Source organism: Coregonus lavaretus, assembly GCF_964263955.1.
Source record: "Coregonus lavaretus genome assembly, contig: HAP1_SCAFFOLD_852, whole genome shotgun sequence".
Classification (NCBI taxonomy): Eukaryota; Metazoa; Chordata; class Actinopteri; order Salmoniformes; family Salmonidae; genus Coregonus; species Coregonus lavaretus.
In genome coordinates, this window is record NW_028159451.1 from 30608 (window position 1) to 49726 (window position 19119).

At 45.4% G+C, this 19119-nt stretch overlaps 1 protein-coding gene across 1 annotated transcript in view; it reads left to right on the forward strand.

Annotated features, from left to right (window-relative positions):
* The first annotated feature begins 416 nt into the window (after positions 1 to 416).
* LOC311122833 (epidermal growth factor receptor kinase substrate 8-like protein 2) overlaps positions 417 to 19119 on the forward strand; it is a 77251-nt gene continuing 58548 nt past the window's right edge. Inside the window, exons 1-3 of the mRNA XM_084197148.1 lie at positions 417 to 802; positions 16477 to 16527; positions 18070 to 18116. Coding sequence (XP_084053274.1) covers positions 16493 to 16527; positions 18070 to 18116 — 82 coding nt within the window. The 5' untranslated portion in view covers positions 417 to 802; positions 16477 to 16492. The remainder of the gene's footprint in view (positions 803 to 16476; positions 16528 to 18069; positions 18117 to 19119) is intronic.

Genomic DNA, 19119 nt, shown 5'->3' on the forward strand with positions numbered 1-19119 from the left:
AGAAAAAGCTATAAATGCATGTGTAACAGTCACCCTCTAAGCACCGGTACCCGTCGCTCCGCTAACTAGCTAGCCATTTCACACCAGTTACACATGGATACTGGAGTGTTTTTTGGTCTAAATGTCTTTTCAAATGTGTCTCATTTCATGCAAGGTCCTCCTCCACTATGTCATTTTCTTTTTTGAGATGGAGTTTTTTTCCCTAATTTCTTAAATGTTGCCCACAAAGAATGTTGGTTTAATAATGTGTTGTGATTTGACCATATACAGAGCATATTTGCAAAACAAAACTAAATTCAAACAACAAACACAGCCTAAGAAAAGCCTTCATGTTTGGTTTACATACGTCACTAGAATATGCTATGCCCCGCCCCCGACTTCCTGTGCCCCGCCCCTTCCCTCGCGCAGGTTGAGTTACCGGCGCTCACCTGTCGCTCTCCTCGCGCTAGCTGCCTGAACCGGAGCTGTCGTCCGTCCGTGATACACTACAACAACAGCGAGGACAGAACAAGCAAACACATTTACATACCACTTTGTTTTAATACCGCAACTTCCGATCCCCTCTGGCATCAACATAGGAGGTTAGAATCAGGTCGTTATTATCCACCTCTTGCGGAGCAAAGTGGATTCATACAGACGTTTGAAGTCATACTTATTGGTTGTTGCAGTGAAATAATGGCACCTTGATGTTCGGGTCCCATTCAGTGTTTTGGAGAGAAAATAAAGGCAACACACGTTTTGTTCGTCATCAATAGAAGAGGAGAGAGAGAGAGAGAGAGCGGTGAGATTCAGCGCTGACTTGGTAAGACTATTGACTCTTTTTACAAGTGATATTGGACTGGTTAGTTTCTCTATCTTTTCCAGAGTTGTATGTCTATTGCAGGTGCATGTTTCTGGTATAGATGACGTTATGCATTTTACCATAACCCTATGGCGTGCTATGTAGGGCAAATGTTACACTAATAATGGACGAAATGAGCCTAACGTTACCGTTATAGTCCAAGGACCTTAGCTACATGTTCTGTTTTAAAGGCGAATTGGCTCTGGAAGCCAAAACAGCCAAATACTCCAGCTAAACGTGAATCGATTCATAACTGCGGAACGGTTTTAGAAACATAAATCCCTGTACTTTCATATAACATCAACACATCATTTCACAAACGCTAAATGAGTGTTTTAAGCGGTTTTAACAGAGTTGCAGCCGACAGTGTTTTTCAGTGACAACAGGTTTGTGGGGTCTGTCTCCCGTTTCCACCCAGGAGTTCTGAGAAGCAGATAAGTCATTAGCTCCGGTAGTCAGTCCCCTCTGTCTTCCGTCTGTTTTCTGGAAACCAGCGCTGTAACATGGAGATATGGCCGTCTGGGAACCCTAACCCTACACAAGGTGTGAATCGATGCCATTTAATTATTTCTCGTGATGATATGAAAGATAAGGTTTTTATGCTTCCTAACCGAACACATAAGGCTTAAAAGAAACGCCTGAAACGAAATCCCCTACATACTGGTCTTGACAACAACAAGAAAAAACTGTCAGGGGAGGTAGCTTAGTGGTTAAGAGCGTTGTGCCAGTAACCGAAAGGTCGCTGGTTCTAATCCCCGAGCCGACTAGGTGAAAAATCTGTCGATGTGCCCTTGAGCAAGGCACTTAACCCTAATTGCTCCTGTAAGTCGCTCTGGATAAGAGCGTCTGGTAAATAATAAAATGTAAAAAAATGTAAAATGTTCACTTCTGCACTGTTCAACCAACCTGGTCTCAGAACATTTCGTGTTATTCTATACATAAATCCGAGATACTCAATTTTAGTATGATATCTTACATTTTATATGGTATGGTATTAATTTGTGGATGTCCATCACCCATTTCATATGATATGTTACGAATTACAATTCATATGATATGTTACGAATTTGCTAAACATATGATATGTATGTTACGAATTCTACACTGAACAAAAATATTTTACTGAGTTACAGTTCATATAAGGAAATCAGTCAATTTAAATAAATAAATTAGGCCCTAACCTATGGATTTCACATGACTGGGAATACAGATATGCATCTGTTTGTCACAGATAACTTTTTTTTTTAAAGGTAGGGGCGTAGATCAGAAAACCAGTCAGTATCTGGTTTGACCATAATTTGCCTCATGCAGCACAACACATCCTTCGCATAGAGTTGATCAGGCTGTTGATTGTGGCCTGTGGAATGTTGTCCCACTCCTCTTCAATGGCTGTGCAAAGTTGCTGGATATTGGTGGGAACTGGAACACGCTGTCGTACACGTTGATCCAGAGCATCCCAAACATGCTCAATGGGTGACATGTCTGGTGAGTATGCAGGCCATGGAAGAACTGGGAGATTTTCAGCTTCCAGGAATTGTGTATAGATCCTTGCGACATGGGGCCGTGCATTATAATGCTCAAACATGAGGTGATGGCGTCGGATGTATGGCACGACAATGGGCCTCAGGATCTCGTCACGATATCTCTGTGCATTGAAATTAGCCTAGTTTTTTAGCTAGTTTTAGGCTAGTAGTGAGTTAACCTGAAAAGAAAATGCATTATAATTGTAGAGTTGTCAAAAATGAACACTCCTGTGTTAGTTCATGGGATGGTTGAAAGGTTGATGTAGGAACTATTGTGACTAATTATTCAAAGGATTGTGTTTATGATGTGAGTCCAGGTTATTGGTCTTGACTTGACAGGTCTAAAGCTATCTCTTCGTTAGTGTGTGTGTGTGTGTGTGTGTGTGTGTGTGTGTGTGTGTGTGTGTGTGTGTGTGTGTAATTACACAGTAACGGAATTACGCTTTGACTCAAAATGTACGCCAAACAAAAAACATTGATTTTTAAGTTTAACAACCATACAACTCTATACACAAAGACTATTTTTTTACAATTTCCACTGACAAATGGACAAAAACTACTTAGTGGAAGAACTGTGCAGATGCAAACTTTGTTAGTGGAATTAGGGTAAAATCTCCCTTAGGTTTTTATGCGACCACGTTTTCCAAAAATATCTGCTCCGGATTAAGATTCAAAGATGTCTGCAGAAAGAACGGGGGGTCAGCTATGACATCGTCGTCACTAGATACCACAGCCACAAAGTCAGAAGGCCCGCCTGCTCAACCAATCAGATGAGGGAGTGTGATGACACGTATGCTGGCTAATAATTAATAAACAAACTTGATATCAGTAAAATCACGAACTAATTGGTAGGTCTACCATTGCTTGTTACTTCTGTGAACTTTCACTCCTCATGAGGGAGAGAAATTAGAAATTATCTTAAAGATATGTGAGTTTTTGGTAACGGAGTTACAAAGCACAAGGCCATATTTGTTAAATTTACAGAAGGTAAACAATTTATCCAAATAAATACAAGTGTTGATATTAGTTGGCCTCAACATGATTGTGTTTTGATGTATTTCTGATACCTTTTTTAAAGACTTTTTCTGGTAGAGGTTTTCTAAGACCCCGTTTTCCATCTGTTTGTCCAGAAATCAAAGCCTTTACGTATGCCTAATCTTCTGGATGGAAAATGGTTGAAAAATGTATCTATGCCTTCATTTCCCCAAAATATACTCGTAGCTTTCATTTGACACCGAATTTGATATGCTCCTATGAACTTTACATATTGGTGTTCATGGGTAATTCTCTATGGATATGCCCGGTGGGTGACGTGAATGGATATGCCCGGTGGGTGACGTGATACCCATTTGTCCCTATTTAGGCCTAGTAATAGATTATAAGTGCAACCTATGGCACCACTAAGTACCTGATAGGCACTATCTTCATTTAATGATTATTGTTATTGTTTTATAAGGATTACGTAGGGCATTTGGCAAGAACTAAATTGCTGACTGAACAAATTAAAACAATGCTAATTTTAAAAAAAGGTACACAAATGGTCAATTACATAGCCTATTCATAAATCTATTGAATTCTCTTACATAGTTATCCTCAGATATATGAAACTAGGCCAGAAAAATAGATTTTGTTTTCTTTGTGGGATCACAAAGGCCCTTTTTACATCAGCAGTTGTCACAAAGTGCTTTTACATTAACCTGGCCTTGACCCCATGCAAAGAGAAAACAGTCACAAGGACATGCAAACATACTTTCTATAACTGTCTACACACAATACTGTATACACAAACTGTCCATACTTTATACAAACACACTTTCCATGTTGTAGGACACACACACAATAAACCCACCTTTGTCACAACAGAGTGAATACAGGTTCAATTGAGTTGTTTGTTTATATTGGAATAAGATAACCCGTGTATATTTTATCTGGTCTAAAATGCTATTCAAGAAAAGGGGACAAAGGTCACATGGCTTTTATCTGCAGCTCATCTGTTTAGTTTACACCATTACAGAATGCACCTGGCTTGCTGTATCAATACCACTCTGATAATTGACCTAGCTAGTTGTATCAATACAACTCTAATAAATGAATTTTAGCAATATGAGTTGTCTCAATATAGAGAACCAGTCATCTTGAATATTAGCAATATGAGTTGTCTCAATATAGAGAACCAGTCATCTTGAATATTAGCAATATGAGTTGTCTCAATATAGAGAACCTGTCATCTTGAATGTTAGCAATATACACTGAGTGTACAAAACATTAAGAACACCTGCTCTTTCCATGACATACACTGACCAGGTGAATCCAGGTGAAAGCTTTTGATCCATTATTCATGTCACTTGTTAAATCCACTTCAAACAGTGTAGATGGAGGGGAGGAGACATGTTAAATAAGGATTTGTAAGCCTTGAGACAATTGAGACATGGATTGTTTATTTGTGCCATTCAGAGGGTGAATGGGCAAGACAAAACATTTAAGTGACTTTGAACGGTGTATGGTAGTAGGTGCCAGGTGCACCGGTTTGCGTCAAGAACTGCAACGCTGCTGGGTTTTTCCACACTCAACAGTTTCCTTTGTGTATCAAGAATGGTCCACCACCCAATGGACATCCAGCCAACTTGACACAACAGTGGGAAGCATTGGAGTCAACATGGGCCAGCATCCCTGTGGAACGCTTTCGACACCTTGTAGAGTCCAAACAGATCAATAAAAACGACCTTGTCTGATCCATACAATAGGCTTACGAGAAGGGGAGACACAAATAGCCTACAATATGACATTAATTTAACCTGGAGGAGGAAAGTATTGTCCAAAAACTAACATTCAAGTGGCACTGACCCAACAATGATAAAGAGTGAATACACTGGCAGGGGAAATGGCTGATGCTCTCTGCTGGTGCCAATAAGATAGGCTATACTGTTCATTTAGGTTGAGAGTTTTGAGGTGCGTCAAGAACTGCAACGCTGCTGGGTTTTATATAACACTTTAGGCCTCCTGAACGGTGCAGTGGTCTAAGGCACTGCATCGCAGTGCTAGAGGCGTCACTACAGACCCGGGTTCGATCCCGGGCTGTGCCGCAGCTGGCCGTGACCGGGAGACCCATGAGGCGGCGCACAATTGTCCGGGTGAGCGGAAGGGTTTGGCCGGCCGGGATGTCCTTGTCCCGTCGCGCTCTAGCGACTCCTTGTGGCGGCCGGGCGCAGTGCACGCTGACGTCGGTCGCCAGCAGTACGGGGTTTCCTCCCGACACATTGGTGCGGCTGGCTTCCGGGTTAATCGGGCAGCGTGTCAAGACTCAGTGCGGCTTGGCAGGTCGTGTTTTGGAGGACGCATGGCTCTCGACCTTTGCCTCTCCCGAGTCTGTACGGGAGTTGCAGCGATGGGACAAGACAGTTCAGTGTAGTCACTTAGCTGACGCTCTTATCCAGAGCGACTTCCAATTAGTGAGTGCATACATTTTTCATACTGGCCCCCCGTGGGAATTGGATATCACGGAATTGGGGAAAAAAAGGGGTAAAACGTTTTTAAAAAATAATAGTAAAATAAAAAAACACAGTCTTTTCAATGTCTTCTCTTTACAGCAATAGCCATTTTCTTTCCAAACTATGATGAAATATTGCGATATGCCAGGCTGGGCAAATTTCTGTGTCCAAATCATGCTTTCTGGTGTAGTAGACTATTTTGAATTATTGTATTTATTTATGTATAGACAGGAGTAGGCTAATTAGGCTATGATTTTGGCAATTTAATTCAATTTCCTTTAGGGGAAGCTTAGCTTTTGGACGCGCCACCTATGTCTGTAGCTCACTTGTGATGGAGTTTCAAAACCAATGGCCACTGGAGTGATGCAAATAATCATGATTCTACCAGGTAGGCATAGGCTACTTTATATACTGAACAAAAATATAAACGCAACAATTTCAACGATTTTACTGATTTACAGTTCATATAAGGAAATAAGTCAATTGAAATAAATAAATTAGGCCCTAATCTATGGACTTCACATGACTGGGAAGGGGTGCAGCCATGGGTGGGACTGGGGGGGGGTCATAGGCCCATCCACTGGGGAGCCAGGCCCAGCTAATTTTGTGGGGAAAAGGGCTTTATTACAGACAGAAATACTCCTCAGTTTCATCAGCTGTCTGGGTGGCTGGTCTCAGACAATCCCACAGGTGATGAAGCCGGATGTGGAGGTCCTGGGCTGGCATGGTTACACATGGTCTGCGGTTGTGAGGCCGAATTCTCTAAAACAATGTTGGAGGCGGCTTATGGTACAGAAATTAACATTAAATTCTCTGGCAACTGGTGGACATTCGTGCTGTCAGCATGCCAATTGCACGCTTCCTCAAAACTTGAGACATCTGTGGCATTGTGTTGTGTGACAAAACGGCACATTTTAGAGTGGCCTTTTATTGTCCCCAGCACAAGGTGCACCTGTGTAATGATCTTGCTGTTTAATCAGCTTCTTGATATGCCACACGTGTCAGATGGATGGATTATCTTGGCAAAGGATAAAATGCTAATTAACAGGGATGTAAACAAATTTGTTTACAAAATGTAAGAGAAAAAATAAGCTTTTTGTGCGTATGGTAAATTTCTGCGATCTTTTATTTCAGCTCATGAAACATGGGACCAACACTTTATATGTTGCTTTTATATTTTTGTTCAGGATACATATGAAGTGGTTGAAACAGTATGTAAACATTATTAAAATGACCAGTGTTCCATGTCTATGTATATAGGGCAGTAGCCTCTAAGGTGCAGGGTAGAGTGACTGGGTGGTAGCCAACTAGTGACAGTGACTAAGTTCAGGGCAGGGTACCGGGTGGTAGCCGGCTAGTAACAGTGACTAAGTTCAGGGCAGGGTACTGGGCGGGGGCCGGCTAGTGATGGCTATTAAACAGTCTGCTGGCCTTGAGATAGAAGCAGTTTTTCAGTCTCTTGGTCCTTGCTGAACTGACCTCGACTTCTGGATGGTAGAGGGGTGAACGGGCCGTGGCTCGGGTGGCTGAGGTCCTTGATGATCTTCTTGGCCTTCCTGTGACACCGGGTGCTGTAAATGTCCTGGAGGGCAGGCCGTGTGCCCTTGGTGATGCGTTGGGCAGACCGCACCACCCTCTGGAAAGCCCTGCAGTTGCACCACCCTCTGGAAAGCCCTGCAGTTGCTGTACCAGGCGGTGATACAGCCCAACAGGATGCTCTCAATGGTGCATCTGTAAAAGTTTGAGAGGGTCTTAGGTGCCAAGCCAAATTTCTTCAGCCTCCTGAGGTTGAAGAGGTGCTGTTGCGCCTTCTTCACCACACTGTCTGTGTGGGTGGACCATTTCAGATTGTCAGTGATGTGTACACTGAGAAACTTGAAACTTTTCACCTTCTCCACTGCGGTCCCGTCGGTGTGGATAGGGGCGTGCTCCCTCTGCTGTCTCCTGAAGTCCACGATCAGCTCCTTCGTTTGTTGACATTGAGAGAGAGATTATTTTCCTGGCACCACTCCGCCAGGGCCCTCACCTCCTCCCTATAGGCTGTCTCATTGTTGTTGGTGATCAGGCCTACCACTGTTGTGTCGTCAGCACACTTGATGATTGAGTTGGAGGCGTGCCTGGCCACGCAGTCATGGGTGAACAGGGAGTACAGGAGGGGACTGAGCATACAGCTTATTTCCCTCATTAAAATGCAAATCAATTTATAACATTTTTGACATGCGTTTTTCTGGATTTTTTTGTTGTTATTCTGTCTCTCACTGTTCAAATAAACCTACCATTAAAATTATAGACTGATCATTTCTTTGTCAGTGGGCAAACGTACAAAATCAGCAGGGGATCAAATACTTTTTTCCCTCACTGTATATGGACAAGCAATGACAGAGCGGCATGGACTAAGATACAGTAGAATATTATAGAATAGAATACAGTATATACATATGAGATGAGTAGTGCAAGATATGTAAACATTATTAAAGTGACTAGTGTTCCATTTCTTAAAGTGGCCAGTGATTTCAATAGGCAGCAGCAGCCTCTAATGTGCTAGTGATGGCTATTTAACAGTCTGATGGCCTTGAGATAGAAGCTGTTTTTCATTCTCTCGGTCCCAGCTTTGATGCACCTGTACTGACCTCGCCTTCTGGACGATAGCGGGGTGAACAGGCAGTGGCTCGGGTGGTTGATGTCCTTGATGATCTTTTTGGCCTTCCTGTGACATCGGGTGCTGTATGTGTCTTGGAGGGCAGGTAGTTTGCCCCCGGTAATGCGTTGGGCAGACCGCACCACCCTCTGGAGAGCCCTGCGGTTGCGGGCGGTGTAGTTGCCGTACCAGGCGGTGATACAGCCCGACAAGATGCTCTCAATTGTGCATCTGTAAAAGTTTGTGAGGGTTGTAGGTGATAAGCCAAATTTCTTCAGCCTCCTGAGGTTGAAGAGGCTCTGTTGTGCCTTTTCACCACACTGCCTGCGTGGGTGGACCATTTCAGTTTGTCGGTGATGTGTACGCCAAGGAACTTGAAGCTTTCCACCTTCTCCACTACGGTCCTGTCGATGTGGATAGGGGGGTGCACCCTCTGCTGTTTCCTGAAGTCCACGATCATCTCCTTTGTTTTGTTGAGTGAGAGGTTATTTTCCTGGCACCACACTCCCAGAGCCCTCACCTCCTCCCTGTAGGCGGTCTCGTCATTGTTGGTAATCAAGCCTACTACTGTTGTGTCGTCTGCAAACTTGATGATTGAGTTGGAGGCGTGCTTGGCCACGCAGTCATGGGTGAACAGGGAGTCCAGGAGTGGGCTGAGCATGCACCCTTGTGGGGCCCCTGTGTTGAGGATCAGCGAAGTGGAGATGTTGTTTCCTACCTTCACCACCTGGGGGCGGCCTGTCAGGAAGTCCAGGACCCAGTTGCACAGGGCGGGGTTCAGACCCAGGGCCTCGAGCTTAATGATGAGCTTGGAGGGTACTATGGTGTTGAATGCTGAGCTATAGTCAATGAACAGCATTCTTACATAGGTATTCCTCCTTTCCAGATGGGATAGGGCAGTGTGCAGTGTGATGGCGATTGCATCATCTGTGGATCTATTGGGTCGGTAAGCAAGTTGAAGTGGGTCTAGGGTGACAGGTAAGGTAGAGGTGATATGATCCTTGACTAGTCTCTCAAATCACTTCATGATGACAGAGGTGAGTGCTACGGGGCGATAGTCATTTAGTTCAGTTACCTTTGCTTTCTTGGGTACAGGAACAATGGTGGCCATCTTGAAGCATGTGGGAACAGCAGACTGGGAAAGGGAGAGATTGAATATGTCCATGAACACACCAGCAAGCTGGTCTGCACATGCTCTGAGGACGCGGCTAGGGATGCCGTCTGGGCCGGCAGCCTTGCGGGGGTTAACATGCTTAAATGGCTTACTCACGTCGGCCATGGAGAAGGAGAGGCCACAGTCCTTGGTAGTGGGCCTCGTCGGTGTCACTGTGTCATCCTCAAAGCGGGTAAAGAAGGTGTTTAGCTTGTCTGGAAGCGAGACGTCGGTGTCGGCGACGTGGCTGGTTTTCTTTTGTACTGATGTTTTGCCAGTTTAATTGCCTTGCGGAGTGAGTAGCTACACTGTTTGTATTCTGCCATATTCCCAGTCACCTTGACATGGTTTAATGCGGTGGTTCGCGCTTTCAGTTTTGCACGAATGCTGCCGTCTATCCACGGTTTCCGGTTAGGGTAGGTTTTAATAGTCACAGTGGGCACAACATCTCCTATACACTTCCTGATAAACTCAGTCACCGTTTCAGTGTATATGTCTAAATTATTTTCGGAAGCTACCCGGAACATATCCCAGTCCACGTGATGAAAACAATCTTGAAGCGTGGATTCTGATTGGTCAGACCAGCGTTGAATAGTCCTTAGCACGGGTACTTCCTGTTTGAGTTTCAACAGGATCTCACTCATCTGCCAGAACTGTAGCGTTCTCAACAGTGAGATCCTTGTGCTCATAAATGTAGGTAGCAACCCTTTCATGAAGGTAATTAGTGAACTGCTCAAGAAGTATGAGTGTCTTTAAATCCTCAAGGTCCTTGACCTTTTGAGAACCACACCACCAATCAAAAATACATGCTTGTTCCCTTGCGAACTCAACATGGCTTTCTGATTCTGTCTTTCGTAATTTACGGAACTGTTGTCTATATGCCTCTGGGACCAACTCGTAAGCCAGAAGCATAGAAGCTTGAACAGTGTCATCGTCTGAACTCTGGTCAAGAGATAAAGTGGTGTACACTTCCTGATCCTTTCCCACAAGAACACTAGAGGAGCAGTGACCATATCTCTCGCGGCCATTTTAGGGATGTGGCTCAAATCCGCTCAAACAGAGTAAAATATACATCCACCTAGGGCTGGGCGATAAAAATCACATCTCAATTTCCTTCTAACTTATAGCCGATTCACGATATCTCGTTTTTTCAAATTAAGCTTTTGTTGTACAATTAAAGGTCAAATACAATCCATTTCAATCAGTCAGCAATAATCTAACGAATTCAGGGTTTTTGAAGTTATGCCTAGGCTAAATATAGGCCTTCCACAACCACGTTAGCCTGTTAGCACGTTAGCCTGTCCAACCACGTTAGCCTGTTAGCATGCTAGCCTGTTAGCACGTTAGCCTGTCCACTTTGTTCAGATGTTGAAATCAAGTGGCCTACCTTATTTCTCAGAATAAGAACGACTTGCCAATTCCTTATATAATTGTGTTTTATGCTTATTGCACATTTATAAAACGCAGACTATACTTTGGCTAAAATGCTTCTAGCGGTACGTGGTACCCCAATGCCGCGCGCGACAAACTTTGCATTCATTTTCCAGAATCAATGTTAATTGATAATCTCATTTTAGTAGTGTGTCATGTCTGCTCTGCACGCAATTTGAGTAGTTGAGACATAAAAAGGGTATCGTTAGAAAAGTGAACTTCTCTATTACAGTAAAATAATGTCTCAGTGTGTTTTGGTGTCCATATGACCGATTCCGTTGGACCAAACCTCAACTGCAAATAGCGAGTTGAAACCGCTTGTCAGAGAAGAAGATGTGATCGTTCAACTTTGTTGGCGTGAGAGGCAGGGGGAGGGGCTTGGTGCGTGTATGAAAACCATAGAGGAAGCGGCAAAGCGCTAAAATCTGTCCAAAATAAGGTCAGTGCACTTCTATGGGCATATTTTGAACCTAAGCTTGCCGCCCACCTTCCCTCCTTTGGGACAACGACTCCCATTGTTAGGGCGGAGACATGAGCATCTCCTCATTATATACAGATCTGTGGTGTAAATGGGAAGGTGCACACAACACAGACGAGACCAAAAATACAACATGAGAACGAATGCACTGTAAATGCTTATAAAAAACGAAAAGTAACAAAACCTTGATTCTTGTGATGCAGGCATTTGGAATATTGCGCAAAAGACATACATTTGAATGAATGGAATGAATTTGATATATCAGCCCTACATCCACCTCCTTTTGGTTGAAAGATGGTACGAGTCGGCTGTTCCGACCATCCACCTCCTTTTGGTTGAAAGATGGTACGAGTCGGCTGTTCCGACCATCCACCTCCTTTTGGTTGAAAGATGGTACGAGTCGGCTGTTCCGACCATCCACCTCCTTTTGGTTGAAAGATGGTACGAGTCGGCTGTTCCGACCATCCACCTCCTTTTGGTTGAAAGATGGTACGAGTCGGCTGTTCCGACCATCCACCTCCTTTTGGTTGAAAGATGGTACGAGTCGGCTGTTCCGACCATCCACCTCCTTTTGGTTGAAAGATGGTACGAGTCGGCTGTTCCGACCATCCACCTCCTTTTGGTTGAAAGATGGTACGAGTCGGCTGTTCCGACCATCCACCTCCTTTTGGTTGAAAGATGGTACGAGTCGGCTGTTCCGACCATCCACCTCCTTTTGGTTGAAAGATGGTACGAGTCGGCTGTTCCGACCATCCACCTCCTTTTGGTTGAAAGATGGTACGAGTCGGCTGTTCCGACCATCCACCTCCTTTTGGTTGAAAGATGGTACGAGTCGGCTGTTCCGACCATCCACCTCCTTTTGGTTGAAAGATGGTACGAGTCGGCTGTTCCGACCAATATCAAACTCTGTTGAGGGTGCAGGACGGCCTGACTGGATTCGGAGTGTTTCCAGAGCTTTCTCTCTTAGTCGAATGGCATGCTCATGTTCTTGTTGTCTTTCCCTGTGCTCCAACTCATTTCTGTTGCTCCAACCTCTGCTCACGCTCATCTTGTCTTTCCCTGTGCTACAACTCATTTCTGTTGCTCCAACCTCTCCTCACGTTCTCTTGTCTTTCCCTGTGCTCCAACTCATTTCTGTTGCTCCAACCTCTCCTCACGTTCTCTTGTCTTTCCCTGTGCTTGAGCTCTAATTTCTGTTGCTCCCATTTTGCCTTTAGTTTTACCGCAGCTGCAGGTCTATCGGGTGTCCTCTACCACCCATAGGACCCTTTTCATCATCCTCCCTCTCCGGAAGGATTTCCTCCTCCACCAAAGCAGTACCGATCAACTCTTTGACTACTGCTTTTGGATCCGTCATGGTGCTTTGAAATGAAGAGCAGATTCACCTTTGTCAAGCACTTAAAATACTAGCAGCCAGCTAGTAACCAGCATGTAGCAGCCAGCTAGTAACAAGCGTGTAGCAGCCAGTTAGTAACCAGAGTGTAGCAGCCAGCTAGTAACCAGCGTGTAGCAGCCAGCTAGTAACCAGCGTGTAACAGCCAGCTAGTAACCAGCGTGTGGCAGCCAGCTAGTAACCAGCGTGTAGCAGCCAGCTAGTAACCAGCGTGTAGCAGCCAGCTAGTAACCAGCGTGTAACAGCCAGCTTGTAACCAGCGTGTAGCAGCCAGCTAGTAACCAGCGTGTAGCAGCCAGCTAGTAACCAGCGTGTAGCAGCCAGCTAGTAACCAGCGTGTGGCAGCCAGCTAGTAACCAGCGTGTGGCAGCCAGCTAGTAACCAGCGTGTGGCAGCCAGCTAGTAACCAGCGTGTAGCAGCCAGCTAGTAACCAGCGTGTAGCAGCCAGCTAGTAACCAGCGTGTAGCAGCCAGCTAGTAACCAGCGTGTAGCAGCCAGCTAGTAACCAGCGTGTAGCAGCCAGCTAGTAACCAGCGTGTGGCAGCCAGCTAGTAACCAGCGTGTAGCAGCCAGCTAGTAACCAGCGTGTAGCAGCCAGCTAGTAACCAGCATGTAGCAGCCAGCTAGTAACCAGCGTGTAGCAGCCAGCTAGTAACCAGCGTGTAGCAGCCAGCTAGTAACCAGCGTGTAGCAGCCAGCTAGTAACCAGCGTGTAGCAGCCAGCTAGTAACCAGCGTGTAACAGCCAGCTAGTAACCAGCGTGTAGCAGCCAGCTAGTAACCAGCGTGTAGCAGCCAGCTAGTAACCAGCGTGTAGCAGCCAGCTAGTAACCAGCGTGTAGCAGCCAGCTAGTAACCAGCGTGTAGCAGCCAGCTAGTAACCAGCGTGTGGCAGCCAGCTAGTAACCAGCGTGTAGCAGCCAGCTAGTAACCAGCGTGTAACAGCCAGCTAGTAACCAGCGTGTAACAGCCAGCTAGTAACCAGCATGTAGCAGCCAGCTAGGAACCAGCATGTAGCAGCCAGCTAGTAACGAGCGTGTAGCAGCCAGCTAGTAACCAGCGTGTAGCAGCCAGCTAGTAACCAGCGTGTAGCAGCCAGCTAGTAACGAGCGTGTAGCAGCCAGCTAGTAACCAGCGTGTAACAGCCAGCTAGTAACCAGCATGTAGCAGCCAGCTAGGAACCAGCATGTAGCAGCCAGCTAGTAACCAGCGTGTAGCAGCCAGCTAGTAACCAGCGTGTAGCAGCCAGCTAGTAACCAGCGTGTAACAGCCAGCTAGTAACCAGCATGTAGCAGCCAGCTAGGAACCAGCATGTAGCAGCCAGCTAGTAACGAGCGTGTAGCAGCCAGCTAGTAACCAGCGTGTAGCAGCCAGCTAGTAACCAGCATGTAGCAGCCAGCTAGTAACGAGCATGTGGCTGCCAGCTAGTAACCAGCATGTAGCAGCCAGCTAGTAACCAGCGTGTAGCAGCCAGCTAGTAACCAGCGTGTAGCAGCCAGCTAGTAACCAGCATGTAGCAGCCAGCTAGTAACCAGCGTGTAGCAGCCAGCTAGTAACCAGCGTGTAGCAGCCAGCTAGTAACCAGCATGTAGCAGCCAGCTAGTAACCAGCGTTTAGCAGCCAGCTAGTAACCAGCATGTAGCAGCCAGCTAGTAACCAGCGTGTAGCAGCCAGCTAGTAACCAGCGTGTAGCAGCCAGCTAGTAACCAGCATGTAGCAGCCAGCTAGTAACCAGCGTGTGGCAGCCAGCTAGTAACCAGCGTGTAGCAGCCAGCTAGTAACCAGCTTGTGGCATCAGAGCCACCCGGGTCTCTCAGCTCTGATGACTAATACAAGCTAATAGTAAGACAGGCTTGGGGAGATACATGGCTGCTTGAAGGAAAGGAGAGGGAACAAGGTAACTCAGGTAAAAGATACATGGCTGCTTGAAGGAAAGGAGAGGGAACAAGGTAACTCAGGTAAAAGATACATGGCTGCTTGAAGGAAAGGAGAGGGAACAAGGTAACTCAGGTAAAAGATACATGGCTGCTTGAAGGAAAGGAGAGGGAACAAGGTAACTCAGGTAAAAGATACATGGCTGCTTGAAGGAAAGGAGAGGGGACAAGGTAACTCAGGTAAAAGATACATGGCTGCTTGAAGGAAAGGAGAGGGGACAAGGTAACTCAGGTAAAAGATACATGGCTGCTGGAAGGAAAGGAGAGGGGACAAGGTAACTCAGGTAAAAGATGATTAAGAAGGAAGGGAGGAGTGAAGAGATTCCTCTTCTAGAGTTAAGTTACTGCATAGTGAAACATACCATTTTGTGAAGCAGGTACTTGTAGTAACTAGAAGTAAAACAGGTGGACTAATGTTAGTAATTAGTAATATATTAGTCTAGTCTGGTCCCAGATCTGTTTGTAATGTCTTGCTAACTGCTATGTTCATTTGGCTATACAGCACAAAAAGATCTGGGACCAGACTAGACTAATATATTACTAATATAATGTCCCACTAATACTGGACATTACTGCTATGTTTTATGAAACAGCTAAATTAGACCTCATTATTTACTGGTTCCTGGTGATGGCGTTCTTTACAGTTGTAAGCAGGAAGCTATATGGCTGAGACATACAGTAGCTTTACTGCAGCTGAGTCGTCATCCTTATGCGTACCACACATTAGACATTGCATGACAATGATTGGATGCCTTGACTGTCATGTAGGAGGTGGCAGCCAGTCCGAAGAGAGGAAAGGGAGTGAGGGATGTCTTTACTTAGAAGCCCAATCCTTTAATTATAAATATTGCAGATGTATACTTTTATCCTCTTCCTGTTCCTTTCCTTTGATAGAGGCTATACTACCCTTTAGTTTGATCCCTTGCTTTCCACAACAGTTAGCTAATAGTTTACCGGACTGTCTGTGTATAATGAGTATTGCAGCACCCTCAGCACCCCTACTTCCTGCGGCTATGCCCGATGCTCCCGCCAGCAACAGGCAGCTGTTGAGTAAACACAGTGACTCCACATGGGGACTGATGCAGGACTATGCTGTCTGGACTGTATATGTGAGAGTTCTGAGGTAGAATGACTAAGGAGGGAAAGGAGAAGAAGGTGAGCTACTAGAATCCATGTTGTTAGTCAGAATAAGGTGATCTACTGGAATCCATGTTGTTAGTCAGAAGAAGATGATCTACTAGAATCCATGTTGTTAGTCAGAAGAAGGTGAGCTACTAGAATCCATGTTGTTAATCAGAATACGGTGATCTACTAGAATCCATGTTGTTAATCAGAAGAAGGTGAGCTACTAGAATCCATGTTGTTAATCAGAATACGGTGATCTACTAGAATCCATGTTGTTAATCAGAATACGGTGATCTACTGGAATCCATGTTGTTAGTCAGAAGAAGGTGAGCTAGTAGAATCCATGTTGTTAATCAACATGAATAATGTATAGAGGAGCCCTGGTGGGAAAAACACGACGTCATTTGATGTAATCTCCTTTTTCCCCCCTTTCTCTCCCTCACCCTTCTCCCTCTCTGTCTCTGTCTTCCAGGTGGATGTCTTAGACCATGAGTATCCTGGGACCTCCGATGAGGCAGGCCAAGTGAGTAACACACACACACACACACACACACACACACACACACACACACACACACACACACACTAGGGCTGGGAATTGCCAGGGACCTCACGATACTATATTATCTCCATACTTAGGTGCCCAATACAACATTGTGATTCTCAGGATTCTATATGTATTGCGATTCCATACTGTGATTTTATTGCGATTCGATGTTCCAAACATATTGCTCACCATATGTCTGTTACAGAGGGACAAGAGAGAACACAATAACAGGAAATAAAAGTCATGGAAATACAAGTGCTGAGAACTTTCCCCATTTAAAAAAAGATGGAGAACAAGCTGTGAAGGGACAATACTGGAGTTATAATATTGCGATATTGTCGATACTATAGGATATATTGTAAAAAATTATATCCCGATATGTAACTGTATCGATTTTTACCCCCCATCACTAATACATACACAGTTAAACACACAGTAAGACAAAATCACTAACTGAGTCTGTGAGATTAGGTATCTGGTAGACTAGGGGTCTGGTAGACTAGGGGTCTGGTAGACTAGGTATCTGGTAGACTAGGGGTCTGGTAGACTAGGGGTCTGGTAGACTAGGGGTCTGGTAGACTAGGGGTCTGGTAGACTAGGTATCTGTGTACAGAGGAGCTTTGTTGGGTGTTGGCTTTCCCTTGTTCCTGGCTCCAGTCACTGTCTTCAGCTTCCTACTCTCCCTCTCTCTCCCTATGGCCCTCCAGTCTCTCTTCATCTCTCTCTCTCTCCTCCCTCTCTCCCCCTCTCTATCTCTCTCTCTCTCTCTCCTCCCTCTCTCCCTCTCTCTCCCTATGGCCCTCCAGTCTCTCTTCATCTCTCTCTCTCTCTCTCCTCCCTCTCTCTCTCCTCCCTCTCTCCCTCTCTCTCCTCCCTCTCTCCCCCTATGGCCCTCCAGTCTCTCTTCATCTCTCTCTCTCTCTCCTCCCCCTCTCCCTATGGCCCTCCAGTCTCTCTTCATCTCTCTCTCTCCCTCTCCCTCTCCCTCTCTCTCTCTCTCCCTCTCTCTCCTCCCTCTCTCCCTCTCTCCCTCTCTCTCCCTATGGCCCTCCAGTCTCTCTCCTCCCTCTCTCCCTCTCTCTCCCTATGGCCCTCCAGTCTCTCTTCATCTCTCTCTCCTCCCTCTCTCCCTCTCTCTCCCTATGGCCCTCCAGTCTCTCTTCATCTCTCTCTCCTCCCTCTCTCCCTCTCTCTCCCTATGGCCCTCCAGTCTCTCTTCATCTCTCTCTCTCCTCCCTCTCTCCCTCTCTCCCTCTCTCTCTCCACCGTGCCCCACACTTCCCCTCTCTCTCAGGCTAATCTCCTCCAGTCCTGTCCAGTCTGCTAGCTTGGACACTCTCCCTGACTATGTCACACTGCCGTGTGTGTATGGTGAGACTGATTCGTGATTGATAGTGTTTGTTGTACATTGTGACACTGATATTAGGAGGAGTTGGAGAAAAAGTTTGAAGCGATGAAGGCCAGACAAGGTAACCCTGGTAACCCCTCCTCCTCCTCTTCCTCCTCTTCCTCCTGCAGTGGGCTGGCCAGAGCTGACAGCAAGATGAGCGCCAAGGCTCTATACGGTAAGAAATGGACGGGAGCATGTGTGTGTGTGTGTGTGTGTGTTTACGGTAAGCTGGGGAGGGGTTTGCTAGCTCCTGTGTGTGTGTGTGTGTGTGTGTGTGTGTGTGTGTGTGTGTGTGAGAGAGAGAGAACTGGAGTGTTTAATGATGTGTATTCATAACTATACTATAGTTACTCATCAGCATGTGATCTTACCTGTGGCCTTAGCATTAATATGAGTCATTCTACCCACTTTACATACCTGGTCGTACATCAAGATCATTAAAATACCTGGGAAGGGATTGGTTTGGAATAGATTCCAGAAATGTCCTTTTATTTATTGTTTAATTAAGTATTTATAAGATGACTGATTGTTAATGATTTAGATTGCCACAAAAAAAAAATCACCATAAAAACGGTCTGAATGTACAGATCTATCCAGCATTGTAATTGAGTCTAATCGTAACAATGGTCCATCTCCTAAACAGATGACTGTGTCAGAAAGCCCTGGCCGGGGACTGTTATGATGATCCGAGCAGACCAGACCTGGGCTCAAATACTATTTGAAATATTGAAAATACTCGGTAGTGTTTTACTTTAGCCTGCCTGGAGTGCCGGTTGTGTGGAGTTCGCACATTTGGGACATTTATATTGGTTCCTTTGTACCAGGAAACTCAATCAAGCACAGACAGAATGCTTGAAATGATTTCAAATAGTATTTGAACCCAGGTCTGGTGAGGAATAGGTCAGTGTTGTGTTATGGCCATCCACTGATATCTACACTAGTATGTAATGCCTTGGCACTGATAACAGGGGGCTGAGGTTCATGTCAGGGATACATGTGGTCCTCTGTAGCTCAGCTGGTTAGAGCACGGCGCTTGTAACGCCAAGGTAGTGGGTTCGATCCCCGGGACCACCCATACACAAAAATGTATGCACGCATGACTGTAAGTCGCTTTGGATAAAAGCGTCTGCTAAATGGCATATTATTATTATTATTATAGTCCTATATGGGGTTCTATG